General features: G+C 39.8%; 1 protein-coding gene across 1 annotated transcript in view; it reads right to left on the bottom strand.

The window, feature by feature from the left end:
* The window catches only part of phldb2a (pleckstrin homology-like domain, family B, member 2a), a 67,166-nt gene that overhangs the window by 8,828 nt on the left and 41,796 nt on the right, over positions 1–16,542 (bottom strand). The window contains exons 6-14 of the mRNA XM_034178473.1: positions 16,181–16,318; positions 10,750–10,890; positions 8,758–8,868; positions 8,597–8,686; positions 8,332–8,469; positions 3,579–3,678; positions 1,538–1,736; positions 1,314–1,404; positions 1,083–1,229 (exon numbers count right to left, since the gene is read on the bottom strand). Of these exons, the coding sequence (XP_034034364.1) occupies positions 1,083–1,229; positions 1,314–1,404; positions 1,538–1,736; positions 3,579–3,678; positions 8,332–8,469; positions 8,597–8,686; positions 8,758–8,868; positions 10,750–10,890; positions 16,181–16,318 (1,155 nt within the window). The remainder of the gene's footprint in view (positions 1–1,082; positions 1,230–1,313; positions 1,405–1,537; positions 1,737–3,578; positions 3,679–8,331; positions 8,470–8,596; positions 8,687–8,757; positions 8,869–10,749; positions 10,891–16,180; positions 16,319–16,542) is intronic.

The following is a 16,542-nucleotide window of genomic DNA, read 5'->3' as shown; positions in this document are numbered from 1 at the left end:
TCAGGTGTGTGTTCAAGCTAGGGTAGGTAACTCTGTTCAGAAACACTTTTTGTTGTATTGGGTGAAATGGTCCATCTATCCTAACAGTCATCAATACATTATGTATTCAGAAAAAGGAACGAAAAAAATCAGACGTCTGTAGCAGCTGTAGAATTGATAAAACTCCGACCAGTATAAGCCCCGTGGGGCGCTCTCAAATAACCAATCAGATGCCTTCATGTCTAGTTCTTTCTGGTCGCGTCACCAGGCTCAACGCCCCCTCTGTCCCTCTCTCCTCTGCATATGCACACTCATCTTGTTTCACCGAAGAAGTTCACTTCGGTACAATGGCAGAGGGAATACAGCCGAAACTACCACTTCCACTGGATTGTGCCATGTCGGATTAATCACTTTCTCTGCAAATTGGCCGTGGAAAATGGCTGTAATCACTTCTTGAATCACAGAGGTCCGCCCCAGCTTCAGCCATTCGCGCGCGTGCCTAACAAGCTGCATTTTGAGCTGTCTAAGAAGGTAATTATTTGTCATGTTTACATTGTCATAGCTTGTGCAGCTTGTCAACTGGAGCAAAGAAGAAGTGAACAGAGCAAGTGGTGACGTTAGCGGATTGAAGCAGAGCGCAGCTCATCTGAACAATTATAACAAGAAGTTAAAACTGTTATAAACATATTTTAACAGCTGCACACAAGAACGAAAGAACACACAACTGTTTTACCAAGCCATGACAATGTAAACATGACCAATAATGACCTTTTTAGACAACTCACAGCGAGTTGGATCATCACGACGACGTGTGTGCTACTGCGCAAATCAAAGACATGCTTGTGTCAGGGGGCCTTTAGTCGGCGCTCCTCTGCCCCGCTGAGTCCCACAGTCAGATGCGCGTTCATGTTTGTGGGGCGTGGCTTTGGATGGAGCACTGACGGGGTAGGGGGGTAAGGGGTGGAACCTAGAGGAGGTGCTACTTTCAAATCTTCCTAGCTCTCCAGGACTACCAACTCTAGCTTTAAATGTTGAAACAGCATAGAAAGTAATAGCTCTGTTTAATTAAGTTTGACACCTTCACCTTACCCCAGTGTTTGTACCTGTGATCTTTGTTTTTCCCGCAGTTTAACTTCTCTCTCAACAAGCTTCTGCCTCCTGTTAGTCTCTTCTTGCAGCCGTTTCTCCAGGTCCTCCCTTCGTCTTCGCTCCTCCTCCAAAGCCTGTCTACGCATCTCCATCTCGCGCTCCTACACATATGACATAAACAAAAGGTCAAATCTTCAGATACACACAACGTAAACACTACATTATGGCTCAGTTCACAGCATTACCCTGTGCTCAAGAAGTCTCTGCTTTTCAACCTGGGCCTCTCGAAGTAGACGTTCCATTTCCTCAATCTTTGCCATATTAGACGCACTGGCACTGATGCAACAATGGAAAACATAGTTAGGAAACACAGATTTCTTGGGCAATAGATGCAGACAGCAAAGGTGAAGCAAAATGTCATCAGATAAAAAGTTAGATCGGGGCCTTAAAGTGAGCTTCCTTCTCAAACCTGGAGATGTTGTCTGGGGAACAGGCGGAGTAACTGGTCTCCAAGCTGTCAGAGCTGTCCACGCTGACCGTGTCCGATGCCTGACTGTTGTCTGGGTAGGTGAAGGAATCCAGGAACACATTGGGCTCGGAGACCATCCTACTGCAAAAATCACTCCTTCTCTGTCTGTCATCATTCATGTGCACATGACTATTGCCTGCTGACAACAGTAAGGATGAGCTTATCTCACTAAGTAAATATACTCAAGCATGAATGCAAGTCGGCAAGTCATAAATCGGTCAGTAAATATCAATAACATACTTTTAAGTCACTGCCATATAAATATTAGTATTTTTACATGGATACGTACAGAAAAGTGCTCTCTACCTTCAAATTTTGTCAATGCAATCAATCTATCTATAAAGGAAGAAACATCTGTGTGTGTGTGTGTGTGTGTGTGTGTGTGTGTGTGTGTGTGTGTGTGTGTGTGTGTGTGTGTGTGTGGCTCGCATATCTCTCTGACTGTCAGGTCAGTCTCAGCTTTAGGATATGGCTTGCGCATGGCACGATGATATGCATCTGTTATTTTGAAAAAAATTTGGGATTAATTTTCAAAACCTTTATTTTCATTACACTGTTGACACGCTCGGGAAATTGCTTCTGCAAACATCCACATGAATAAAATCAAGCACACCCTTTCTTCTTCTATGGTGTTTATTGCACCAGTTTAATTGGCTATTGTTATCTTAGCCTAGGGTGGCCAGATGTCCTCCTTTTTGCCACAAATTGAGATGGTTTCTGGTGTTATTATTGACAGTCCAGCATCAGTTTTGAAATTCATGTAAAAATGCATGTTTCAAACACTCATTTCAAAACTGAAGCTGGACTGTCAATAACAACGCCAGAAACCATCTCAATTTGTGGCAAAAAGGAGGACCTCTGGCCACCCTATCTTAGCCATAGCTGCACAATGAGTCCCATGATTTACCCAGACTCAAATATGAGTAAATTAAGTGCTTTTATTTAATTTTTTTTTTTTTTTTTTTTTTTTTACATTTTGTAAATCCAGAAATGCACTCCGTCGTCAAAATGCCAAGCGTACCTCTCTTCTTCTGTGGTGTTTAATGGCAGCCAGCATCCTTATTGTTGCATTGCTGCTACCTTCTGCATCAGTCCATTATAGCAGTACTAAATCCACTCGATGAGTCCAGTGTCTTTCAAGTATTTAAAAAGCCGACACTTCCCCCTCTCACTTGACCTTATGTCTAAAACTGTATGTAGATCACCTAAACAAATTTATATTTATTACAATATTCCACCATACATAGCCATTACTTTACCTCAAAAAGAAATCTAACCAGATAGAGCCTTCAGAACACTTTTAAAGATCATTACTGTTGATCATTACTGATCATTACATCGTACACAAGTTTCGAAATGACAACTTATTCGAAAATTTTATTTACAGACTTGTAACAGAAGTATCGAATTAACATTTGATACCAAAGGTTTCCCACTTTGTCTCTTGTTTTCCGCACAGTTCAATAATTGATGACATGTTCAATCCATGCTCATCTTCTTTGGATTACAGCTGCAACACGCACACTGAAGTTTGTGATGACATTGCCACACATATCAAGAGGGATGAAAAGAAATACGGAGAATCCCTCTGTCTGTCTGTTAAAACTATGTAAGTGTAAGTACATCTCTTTGTACATCCCATCTTCAAACACAGCCTCATACGACCGCCCATGACAAATCTACTTAAGCTCCCAATTTTCTATAGGAATACAAACTTCCTACAGGCACTGCACTAGTGTTTATAGATAAACTATTATTATTATTACTAGTAGTGCTGCTATTAGACATGTTTGATATCTGTGATGCTCTGTTCTTCATGTAACGTTCTCTAGAAATACTTTCACATAACAAATATAATCTACTTGCACATTGATGCATGTTGTTACCACCACAGCTTTCAGATACACTTTTCTCTGCACAGCCTGAGGTTTATACACAAATCTGATGCCAATAAGATGCGACAGTTTGGTGTGTGACTCACTTTTGGGAAGGCGGCGGGTGTTCAGCTCCCGTAGGGGGAAGCTGAAGCCTTGTGGGATGACGTTGCCACAACTAGAGCTTTGAGCCAAAGGGAGGTGACCCTGAAAGCAAGCAGCAGTACACATACTGATCATGTCAAGAATTCTAAACCTCTGTCATTCACAAAGTATACCATGAGCTGAATGGGTGATGCATGATCTGAACAGAGGTTCTGAACAGAGTAAGCTGCCTTATTTTGGATTTTTTTAAACATCAAAATATTGTTGCATTATGATTTCAAAATCAGTGTTACACCTGCATACATTATATTAATACTGTTGTGTCATTATTCCATGCATAACAGATCTCTATATAAAGTGGCTGACAGAGACCACACTTCCAAACTGAGACAATGATAACAAATGCAGAAATCACTTACAGATAAAAAAAAAAAAAAAATACCTGCATTAGTTCAACAAGAGGTAGTTGCAAAAAGAAAAAAAACTTGTAAAAAAAAATGTTTGCAAACAAGGAAAACACCAACAAATATGACTTCTGGTGTCGCAGACCAAACGGTCCCCCCCTAAAAATGTTCCCCCTTAAATACCCCCCCGCCTTCACTGCGCCTACACTGTCCATGCATCATTTCGGAGCGTCAGCAGGAATTCACCGATTATCACCTCATTTCTGCTTCAAACGTCACTCCAGTCATCATCTATCTCAGCGACAGATATCTGAAGCTTTTGTACAACAATCATTTCCACATAAATTCAGCATTATTTCATGATAAAAGGCCGGGGACCGATCAGGGCGCCACAGCAGTGTGTCTGAGTCTGACTGTCTGAGTCTGACTCTCTACACCCAAAGCGATCAAAGGGAATAATGTGATTATTATCCATCAGATGACAAAGTAAAACCTCATAAATCATTCTGAAGTCAGTTTTAAGCAGAAATGAGGCGATAATTGGTGAATCACTGCTGACGCTCCGAAATGACACATGCGTAGCAGCACATCAGATTCAGATGTGCTGGTGTTGCGCTCCGATCGCTCCCCTGTCTTTTATTATGAAATAATGCTGAATTTATATGGAAAGGATTGTTGTACAAAAGCTTCAGAAATCTGTCGCTGAGATAGATGATGACTGAAGTGAAGTTTGAAGCAGAAACGAGGTGATAATCAGTGAATCATTGCTGATAATCAGAAATCATGCATGCACAGTGAAGGCAGGGCGGACCAATTTTTAAGGGGGACTGTTTGGTTGGTGACACCAGCACATGCAACAATTTGATTAGATAACGTGCCTGCTGCAATTTCACACAACACACCCAAAACCCAGATGTGTCGCAAAGCTCTGCAACACAACAAAAGTCTTAACAACACAAGAACGTTTCTGCCTGCAGGTCTTTACTCTTCAGTGCATTGCAACATTGTCTTTACAAATGAATTATACTTCTAAGCTCACTACATTTTAATATTTTATTTGGATTGGGTTGAAAATTAGAAGCTAGTTTAAAGTAACCCAGGCGTGAAAGTGTTTTTGTGTTGTGAGTACTTGTGTTGTGGAGCTTGCCAAAGCATCTGGGGTTTGGGCGTATTGTGTAAATTTACAGCAGATGCAGACTCTTTATCAGATGTAATGTTACATGTGCTGTTGGTTCTATTTGCATTTGGAAGAGCTTGTTTTTTAAATTTGGCAGATTTTTTTCAATGCAAACACTGGTGTTGCTGGTTTGGAACTGTTGTGGTGTAACCTGGCCACCGTACTATTATGCCCAAAAACCCAAAAACAGTAGTAGTAGTAGTACTAGAAAATAATACAACAAAATAACAAAACTGTTGTGACTGTAGATGTTTGCCTTAATATCTCTGTCCTTTCAGAATTTGCATGGTTTTACTTTTTCCCCACAGGGGTCAGGATTGATGTTGCAGATAAACTGCAAAACATCTGAGGTGTTTCCACAGTTAAAATAATGGCTGGTCCATTTCCATCCTCAAAAACATCCAGAAGTGAGGATGTTTTTCAAGAGGAACAACAAATGGACATACAGTCAGATCAGAGTGTTCAGAGTGTTGTTGGGAGATTCCTAAAACAACACAAGGGGCTGCCAGCAGGGTGCAGTAGAGCGGTCCAGTTTGCAAGGAGCAGTGTATAAGGAAGTCAGAGGTAAGCCCGTGTAATGCACATGACATATTGTCTCATTATGAGCTGTTATTTAATGAGCAGGTTTGTGATACAGCTCTGTCACTGACATTGTACTTCCACCTAAAAAGTGAATAGAGTCTCCTGGAAAGATCTTACGGAGTCATGAGGTCCCTGGACAGCAGTATTTGGCAATGATGACACCTTTGCAGGAGAACAAGGTCCTGGTCTTTCCTGTCTTTCTCTGCCATTGTAAGACTTGATGACTTGTCTTTGGCACTAGGTCTTTTTGGAGGATCCCCGGGTACAACTGGATTGGCTTTGTTTCAAATGAACAGGTATGTTCAAGTGAGGTGTATCACTTACATCATGAAGGAACTGCAGCGATGACATTTTAGCCATGTAGCCAGAGGTGGGAAACCCATGTGTCGCCTAAAACAGGCAATTTCACTAATCAGCTCATCTGTCTGCGTGATGAGTTGAACTAATTGCAATAACCTGGTTTCGTGGGTGGATGGAACAAGTATGTGTTATGACTGTTACTTTCTAAATCATCATCATCATCGTGTTCCCTTTTCTGGAGATACTGACTCCTTAGGGTCCATCTATTGTATCCAGTAGACACAGAGGTTGGTCCTATCCATCATCATTATCTGTGGAACATCTAACCCCAACTGTCTCTCCAACCTCATCCAACTCAGGGGACGTTTGTCAAAAACTATCTGTTTCTTTATGTCTCTGTTATCCATCCTGCAGACATGAGCCAGATATTTTAATCACTGGTGTAAGCAGAAGGACTTGACTGGTTTTGTTTCAGTAATGAAGTGCAGGTCTGTATTTGAGAGTTTGAGTCTCCACTCCTGTTTATCATTATTCATATTTTTCTTTCAGCTCATCCTTCTGTCTTCTGTATCAACCTTTCTGAAGCTGAGATTTTCCACCTCTGCATGTGGTGCATTTCTCTGGACACAATCCAGCGTAAAGGTTCCTCAGGTGTGAAGGACCTCAGCATCTGGAAAAAGCTAAGGGGATGCCCACTTTTTACCTGGCTGCAGCAGGTGGAAATTGTCTACCTGTTGTCGCCCTGGCTGGTTGCTATTGGGCACTTTGGGCTGTTCTGTGGTGTGATGGATGTGGCAATGTGTGGCATTAGCACATGCTGCTGGACCTAATGTGGAGAAGGTGAAATTATGGCATCTATCTTCCTTGCTATGCCATCACTAAGGGACCTTTGACCAAGGTCCTTAATCCCCAGTCACTCCATGAACATCACCATACCAAGTACATTGAATTCTTTAGTAGAGAAGCTTGAATCTTTGACTGGAAGTCGAAGATTCAAGCTTCTCTACTATGGAAACCACCTGGACAACTGGGAGCCTACACAGATACATTGAATTCTCTTAGACTGAAAACTTTTACACAGTGCTAAATAATGATGTGCCATCATCTTAATTCTCTATAAGATGCTCCACCATAACAAGCAACACTCAGCTCCTCCTAACAAATTGTAACAGCTTTCCCCCAACTTACAATAAACCTTATCAACTAAATGTTCACTATGTGATGTGGAAAAATGATAAATACAGTATAGAGAAGCCAGTGCAAGGTGGAGGCCAAGCAGTTACATGAGCTTGTTTCCAGGCTAGAGGATTCCTGATTCAAGGCCACCCCTGCCCATTCTCCACGTGATATGGAGTTGCCTCAGGAAGGGCATCCGGTGTAATACTTGTGCCAAATCAACATACCACAGGAAGGTATAGAGGAGGACTTTCTTTCACAAAAACATAAAATCTAGGCTTGCATCTCAAATGTACCTTCAAATTGTAGTTGAACTTTCAGATCTTCTTTTTAAGAAAATCCTGCTCTATACCACTTCATCGTGAAGCTGTATAATTGTTGATACAAAATGCAAAGCTTGCACTGTGCACAATTTCTCCAGTCACAGCCATAGAACCCTGTAACTTTTTCTGGGTTGTCTGGGTGTCTTGGTGGCTTTCCTCACTCTTCTTCTTGCACAGTCACTCAGTTTATGAGAACTGTCTACTCCATACAGATTTACCGTAGAGTACCATACCGAATGTATTTCTTCATAATTGATGTAAATGAAGTCCAGGACATATTCAGTGACTTGGAAATGTTCATGTATCCATCCCCTGACTTGTCTGAAGAAAACTGGCAATAAAATTGATTATTTACAGGTATTATACCAAAGTTGCCATTACTTATGCAATCCATCATCTTGCCTTTTGTATTTTTAATTAATTAATATCAACTTGTGGAGATTTGCTTTGAGTTTAAGGACAATCATTTTAGACGCTTTTTATTTTTTTGTAGTTTTTTGTAGTTTTTGTATTTGAAATGGCATAAACAAATTAAAATGTGTGAAATACCAAGTGGCCAAATACTTTTGGACTGGACTGTATATACGAATGAAAAATTTTTAAATAAAGGATAAAAAACCTTAATGAATGCCACATCCTTATTTACTGGAAGATTTTGCTGAGATTTGAAACAAAGTCTATCTTGAATTTTGCTTTGAGTTTTTTGAAAGATTGGTCACTCCATTGAATTGGCCAATCACAATCACAAAAAAAGAAGCTAGGATTTTGAACAAGCTCATGAGATTTAAAGCACCTTAGGGGACAGCGTGCGTCCGAACGTCCGGCCGTAGGAGACAGGAAGCTGCTCTCTCCTTTTAAGAGGTAGGCTGTCACTGGGGTGGGAAGGGCTGTCTTTGTTGCTTCGCCTTCTGTCCTTCAGGGAGTGCAAATGCTGCAGTGATCACACAAATTACAAGAACATTTGTCACACAGAGGCCAGTAATAATAATAATAATAATAATAGATTATTTTCAGAGGTAATGATGGCTAACAGAAGATATAAACACCTCCTGCTCTACCTCTTTGTTCACTATGGGGTTGTTTATGAATGTTTGTCCCTCAGATAACTCTGCATATTTTCTGTCCAAAGACATCAGCTTCTCTTTCTCCTGCAGATATAAAGTTCACCTCATAAATAACATGAAATATGTAGGATATCAATTTGAAAATATTTGTGTACCTTCTCAAGCATGATCAGTAAATTGTTTTTCTCTTTCTGGAAGTTTTCTCGGTCTTGCTGAGCCTGTAAGGTAATCTGTGTGGATTGTTTCTTCAGCGTCATGATTCGATCCTGTGAGAAACAAAAACACTTGTCACATACAGGACACATTTTCCACAAAATCTGCACGTAGGAAAGATGTGAAATCACATCGAAATGGAGGAGTTTTACTTTGAAGCAGCAGCTGAGTGAATTTGGCAAGGAAATTTCATTCTTCTGCCACTGATGTATTTATTTTACAACAGCTGCATCACTACATTTGACATAAAATTTTTCTGAGCCAGTATCTCGTGAAAAACAAACAAACAAACTTGGATTATATGTTTATTGTTATTAATGCCAGTGCTGGTGTTATGCACAAATTTGAACCTTTTTATAAAGAATAAGATTAATTACAACAAACCATGTTACAAACTGCAATCTACAAAGAACAACAAAGCAATATAAAAGATGCACCATAAAAACTGAAATAATTTGTAGACTTTATTTGGTCTTCTGCACTGCTTTTTAAATTTTATTCCATGTTTTGTGTTTGTCTTCAGCATATCAGAATCATTGCTATTATTATTTTATTTTATTTTTTTATCATATCATATCATATTGCTTCTTTTATATGTACATCAACAGTAGTGTTGTTTTGCATGTAGTTATGCCTGCGGCTGCATATGGACTTTAAAAATTCACAAGTGTTCAGATGTACAGCAGCAAATATTATAGCTTCCACAAAAGCTGTTTTAGCCACAGAGTCAATAAAATGTAATGATACCAGTATAGAAATATGACATGCCATTAAAAAGCACCATTCTAGGTTTGGAAATTTTACACCCAGCAGCACATGTGAGGATCTTGTTTTTAGTCCTGTGTGTCCATTCAGCTTTCTCTCTGTATATGAAAAAAATAACTCAATGAGTTTTGACCTGATTTGGTCCAAACTTGGTGAAATCATTGAGCATTAACAAAGTAAAACCTGATGCAATTTTGACAGAACCTGGATAAAAGTCATGGTCATAGGCAGTGTTGCCAAAGTAACTTTGAAAAGTTACTTCATTATTTACTTTATACAGTTACTTCATTAGCAGCTGTGGACAACTTGTTGGCAGCTGCTGAATGTAATTAATAAAGTAACTCATAATCTAACTTGGTTATTTTTAAGATTTAGTACTCAGAAAAATAATTATTAGTTACTTTGCTGATTAGTTACTTTGCTGATTGCTCAATCTTAAGAGTAACCAAGTTAGATTACTAGTTACCTTATTAGTTACATTACTTATTTGTTGCAAGTTTTCGGCAGCTTCTAATAAAGTAATTGCATAAAGCTGCTAATAAAGTAACTGTATGAAGTAACTGTATAAAGCAACACAAAAAGTAACCAAAAAAGTAACTTTTTCAAGTTACTTTGACAACACTGGTCACAGGACAAGAGCAACACTTTGCCTCAGTGGTTAAGTGTGGTTGCTATGTCACACTAATCTGAAGTCATATATTGTTTTTCTGTTCCCATGAACTTTGATCTCAAGGTCATCAAAGGTATTAAACATGGTGGAAGGGTTGTGTGTTAATGAAGTATAAAATAGTTCCATTCTGGACAGAAATTATTAAATGTTAAGGCCACACAAAGCCGCATGTATTATAGATGGATCATGATGAATAAAGTTGACTGAATTTGCGTCAGACATGTGAGGTGCAGGTGTTCTCTCTCAGCGAGCCCTTCTAGTTTTGTTTGTTATCTTTTCAATTCTCTACATGATCTTATAATTTTGTTTGCAGATCCTGTGCAATCTGAATGTATTGACAGTCTGTACAAAATGCTATTACTACAATGATGTTTTGTTGCATTGACAGTTGTTCCAAAATCTACCACGTCACGTGTACCCTGTTAACTGTTTCTCTGCAGCCCAGCAGTGTTAGATGAGACGTGCTACATGCACCCTCACAAAATGTTACGCGCTCTACCTTGCGTGTGACTGTAGCACGTTGATACTCAGCGATTTCTCTGAGCAACACCTGATTCTCCTTTTCCTCACTCTGATTGACCTCTCTCTCCAACCTCTGGAAATCCAGTTCTTCCAAACATTTCACCTGCACCTCAACTTCCTGGGAAGCAGACACAGAAACATGCAAACACGTGAAAAGCTTAAAGTAAATGAGTTGATGAGACTGTGGAGCAGAGTATAGAATTGATAGAATTATCACAGAATTATGAAGATCAACTGCAGATGTTTGTGGGTGAATCGCTGTAAAATTTTTGGAGCCTTAAAAATAAAGTTTAAAGTTTATATGTAGTTTATATTTATGCATTAGCCATACTTTTATTCCAGTTAAAAATCTGATGATAGGAGCTTCCGTGCAATACCTGTGCGGAGCGTTGTTTTGGTCTCTATCACTCACTCACTCACTCACACACACACACACACACACACACACACACACACACACACACACACACACACACACACACACACACACACACACACACACACACACACACACACACACACACACACAGTAGTAGATGAGAATCAATACCACGACCCTTCAGTCAAACGGGTCCATATTATCCACCTTTTCAGCAAGCTAATATACTGTAAGTCACAAATTATCACAAAACAGTCACGTTAACTAAGATGATGAAACAACCAGTTTTTGGTGGTTCTACTTTTGTCTGACTTAGTGCTTAGCTCAGATAAGATAATTATAGTGGGCGATTTTAACATCCACACAGATGCTGAGAATGACAGCCTCAACACTGCATTTAATCTATTATTAGACTCTATTGGCTTTGCTCAAAAAGTAAATGAGTCCACCCACCACTTTAATCATATCTTAGATCTTGTTCTGACTTATGGTATGGAAATAGAAGACTTAACAGTATTCCCTGAAAACTCCCTTCTGTCTGATCATTTTTTAATAACATTTACATTTACTCTGATGGACTACCCAGCAGTAGGGAATAAGTTTCATTACACTAGAAGTCTTTCAGAAAGCGCTGTAACTAGGTTTAAGGATATGATTCCTTCTTTATGTTCTCTAATGCCATATAACAACACAGTGCAGAGTAGCTACCTAAACTCTGTAAGGGAGATAGAGTATCTCGTCAATAGTTTTACATCCTCATTGAAGACAACTTTGGATGCTGTAGCTCCTCTGAAAAAGAGAGCTTTAAATCAGAAGTGTCTGACTCCATGGTATAACTCTCAAACTCGTAGCTTAAAGCAGATAACCCGTAAGTTGGAGAGGAAATGGCGTCTCACTAATTTAGAAGATCTTCACTTAGCCTGGAAAAAGAGTCTGTTGCTCTATAAAAAAGCCCTCCGTAAAGCTAGGACATCTTTCTACTCATCACTAATTGAAGAAAATAAGAACAACCCCAGGTTTCTTTTCAGCACTGTAGCCAGGCTGACAAAGAGTCAGAGCTCTATTGAGCTGAGTATTCCATTATCTTTAACTAGTAATGAGTTCATGACTTTCTTTGCTAACAAAATTTTAACTATTAGAGAAAAAATTACTCATAACCATCCCAAAGACGTATCGTTATCTTTGGCTGCTTTCAGTGATGCCGGTATTTGGTTAGACTCTTTCTCTCCGATTGTTCTGTCTGAGTTATTTTCATTAGTTACTTCATCCAAACCATCAACATGTTTATTAGACCCCATTCCTACCAGGCTGCTCAAGGAAGCCCTACCATTATTTAATGCTTCGATCTTAAATATGATCAATCTATCTTTGTTAGTTGGCTATGTACCACAGGCTTTTAAGGTGGCAGTAATTAAACCATTACTTAAAAAGCCATCACTTGACCCAGCTATCTTAGCTAATTATAGGCCAATCTCCAACCTTCCTTTTCTCTCCAAAATTCTTGAAAGGGTAGTTGTAAAACAGCTAACTGATCATCTGCAGAGGAATGGTCTATTTGAAGAGTTTCAGTCAGGTTTTAGAATTCATCATAGTACAGAAACAGCATTAGTGAAGGTTACAAATGATCTTCTTATGGCCTCGGACAGTGGACTCATCTCTGTGCTTGTTCTGTTAGACCTCAGTGCTGCTTTTGATACTGTTGACCATAAAATTTTATTACAGAGATTAGAGCATGCCATAGGTATTAAAGGCACTGCGCTGCGGTGGTTTGAATCATATTTGTCTAATAGATTACAATTTGTTCATGTAAATGGGGAATCTTCTTCACAGACTAAAGTTAATTATGGAGTTCCACAAGGTTCTGTGCTAGGACCAATTTTATTCACTTTATATATGCTTCCCTTAGGCAGTATTATTAGACGGTATTGCTTAAATTTTCATTGTTACGCAGATGATACCCAGCTTTATCTATCCATGAAGCCAGAGGACACACACCAATTAGCTAAACTGCAGGATTGTCTTACAGACATAAAGACATGGATGACCTCTAATTTCCTGCTTTTAAACTCAGATAAAACTGAAGTTATTGTTCTTGGCCCCACAAATCTTAGAAACATGGTGTCTAACCAGATCCTTACTCTGGATGGCATTACCCTGACCTCTAGTAATACTGTGAGAAATCTTGGAGTCATTTTTGATCAGGATATGTCATTCAAAGCGCATATTAAACAAATATGTAGGACTGCTTTTTTGCATTTACGCAATATCTCTAAAATCAGAAAGGTCTTGTCTCAGAGTGATGCTGAAAAACTAATTCATGCATTTATTTCCTCTAGGCTGGACTATTGTAATTCATTATTATCAGGTTGTCCTAAAAGTTCCCTAAAAAGCCTTCAGTTAATTCAAAATGCTGCAGCTAGAGTGCTGACGGGGACTAGAAGGAGAGAGCATATCTCACCCATATTGGCCTCTCTTCATTGGCTTCCTGTTAATTCTAGAATAGAATTTAAAATTCTTCTTCTTACTTATAAGGTTTTGAATAATCAGGTCCCATCTTATCTTAGGGACCTCGTAGTACCATATCACCCCAATAGAGCGCTTCGCTCTCAGACTGCAGGCTTACTTGTAGTTCCTAGGGTTTGTAAGAGTAGAATGGGAGGCAGAGCCTTCAGCTTTCAGGCTCCTCTCCTGTGGAACCAGCTCCCAATTCAGATCAGGGAGACAGACACCCTCTCTACTTTTAAGATTAGGCTTAAAACTTTCCTTTTTGCTAAAGCTTATAGTTAGGGCTGGATCAGGTGACCCTGAACCATCCCTTAGTTATGCTGCTATAGACGTAGACTGCTGGGGGGTTCCCATGATGCACTGTTTCTTTCTCTTTTTGCTCTGTATGCACCACTCTGCATTTAATCATTAGTGATCGATCTCTGCTCCCCTCCACAGCATGTCTTTTTCCTGGTTCTCTCCCTCAGCCCCAACCAGTCCCAGCAGAAGACTGCCCCTCCCTGAGCCTGGTTCTGCTGGAGGTTTCTTCCTGTTAAAAGGGAGTTTTTCCTTCCCACTGTAGCCAAGTGCTTGCTCACAGGGGGTCGTTTTGACCGTTGGGGTTTTACATCATTATTGTATGGCCTTGCCTTACAATATAAAGCGCCTTGGGGCAACTGTTTGTTGTGATTTGGCGCTATATAAAAAAAAAATTGATTGATTGATTGATTGGTGACACTTTAAATCAAAAGCAGCTACCGCTGACCACACCCATTCTCTAATCAGAGAAGGAGCAGGACCAATATAATGGCTGTAATAGTCCATCTCCATTCCACAGACAGTGTAGGCGTGTCTCAAGCAGTGTGCAGGGGTGTAGAATTGGCGTTCCATGACATATGTCACGAAAACATAAAACAAGCCATTTAATGGCTCCACTTGCACATATAAAAATGTGGGTTTGAAGATGTCTAATGTGAAACCTTAACTATATTTACTGCGAAAAGTAAATAAAGAGTGATTTTGTGTAAAACTACCCCTTTAAATGGGTAACCCACTTTGCTCTTTTAACTGACAGTTTGTTGTTTTAGAAAAAAATAAACATAATTCATGTTGACCTTTTTTTGCTAAAAGGTATTTTTGCTATCACATTTATTTTTCACCGTATCAGGGTCAGATATCAGATTTTTAAAAATCTTTTAAAATACACATGGTTGTAATTCTGTGACCCATGTAAACATTTGGTCAGGGTTACCTGGATTGCAACATAAGAATAAAAGAAAAAAGTTGTTATTTTTATGTGCACAGAAGAAGGTCAATAGATGTGAAAGACGCATGGCTAAGATGAGAGGAGGTTTATGAAGTAATGATGGAATCACTTATTAGTGCTTTTCTGTGAGTGTTGAGTTTCTTTTACTTTTTTGAGTGTGTGTGTGTGTGTGTGTGTGTGTGTGTGTGTGTGTGTGTGTGTGTGTGTGTGTGTGTGTGTGTGTGTGTGTGTGTGTGTGTGTGTGTGTGTGTGTGTGTGTGTGTGTGTGTGCTTGACTTGAAACTTGATGCTGTGATATGAGGAGGTCTGGTTTTGCTTCTCACTGCTCACATAAACTATCCAGCAGATTTTTACTTCGGCTTGTGAAGGAGACACTGAGCAGTGCCGCTGCTGAGTCAATCAACCAACATTCTGTTTACTTTGTTGCAGGGGGATTTATGTCCCGGTCGCAGACCGAACGGTCCCCCCCCTAAAAATCTGTCTGCCCTGCCTTCACTGCGCATGCATCATCAGCTGCGGTTCACCATTTATCACCTTGTTTCTGCTACAAACTGCACTTCAGTCATCATCGATCTCGGCGACAGATATCTGAAGCTTTTGTACAATAATCATTTCCACATAAATTCAGCATTATTTCATCATAAAAGGTGGAGGAAGCGATCAGAGCACCGCGGTGCACTAGCTGATGCGTTCACTGTGCGTCAGTCATTGCAAAGTGTCACCCAAGTAAGGCTTTGCTTCTGCTTAAAAGTAACTTTGGAATGATTTAAGAGGTTTTACTTTGTCTTGATGGTTAATAATCCTATTAATCCATTTGATCACTATGGGTGAAGAGAGTCTATCTCAAGGGGGCTGCTGTGGTCACAAATGAAGCATGCACAGTGGAGGCAGGGTGGACCAATTTTTAGGGGCGGACCGTTCGGTCTACGACACTGGCTCTGATTTCTGTTGCACATTTATGATGTCTTGGTTGTGCAGATGTTTGTTAGCAGACCTTGGTGGCAGCTGTGCAGGTCCTGCTTGTGATGACCTTTGTGTGATTTTGCATTTCCACTTGGTAAGCTGATTTATTTGTTTGGTGTTAGAGGAAATGAAACAGTCCAGTTCAGAAGAAGCTGACATCATCTCTGAGTTGTTCCTCACCCTCACCTCTGACTCATACTGTAAAGTCTAGAATGTAATTGGTGATCACTACCCTTTGCTCAACTCCAAATTAAGGCAATGTGAGAACAGAGGAAATATGCAAGAGGAATTTTTTTCCCCCCCCTCCAGTTGTACCCCTGACGTCTTTGTGAGGTTCGTCTTCTCAGCACTCGGAATCTTTTCCTTGAGTTGGTTGAGAAGCTCATTTTCCCTCTGCAGCTCTACTGTCTCTGATTCCTCTTCCCCCTCCAGCAGAGCACACTCTACCTCCATCTGCAGCAAAAAACAAACAACTTTCCTGTCACTTAATTCAAACAATGTCAGTAAATTTATCATAATTTGTAGCATTGACTTATTCAACAGAAAATTCATCACAATTTTTTTTTTTTATCCAGTTCACAGCCTATTACAAGCATATTACAAGCCTGATCTCACTCTTGCAGGGCAAGAAAGGATCGCTCTCATGAATCATTTTTAAGGACAATGGAAGGATATTT

Source organism: Thalassophryne amazonica, chromosome 9, assembly GCF_902500255.1.
Source record: "Thalassophryne amazonica chromosome 9, fThaAma1.1, whole genome shotgun sequence".
Classification (NCBI taxonomy): Eukaryota; Metazoa; Chordata; class Actinopteri; order Batrachoidiformes; family Batrachoididae; genus Thalassophryne; species Thalassophryne amazonica.
This window is presented reverse-complemented; position numbering and strand designations above follow the sequence as displayed.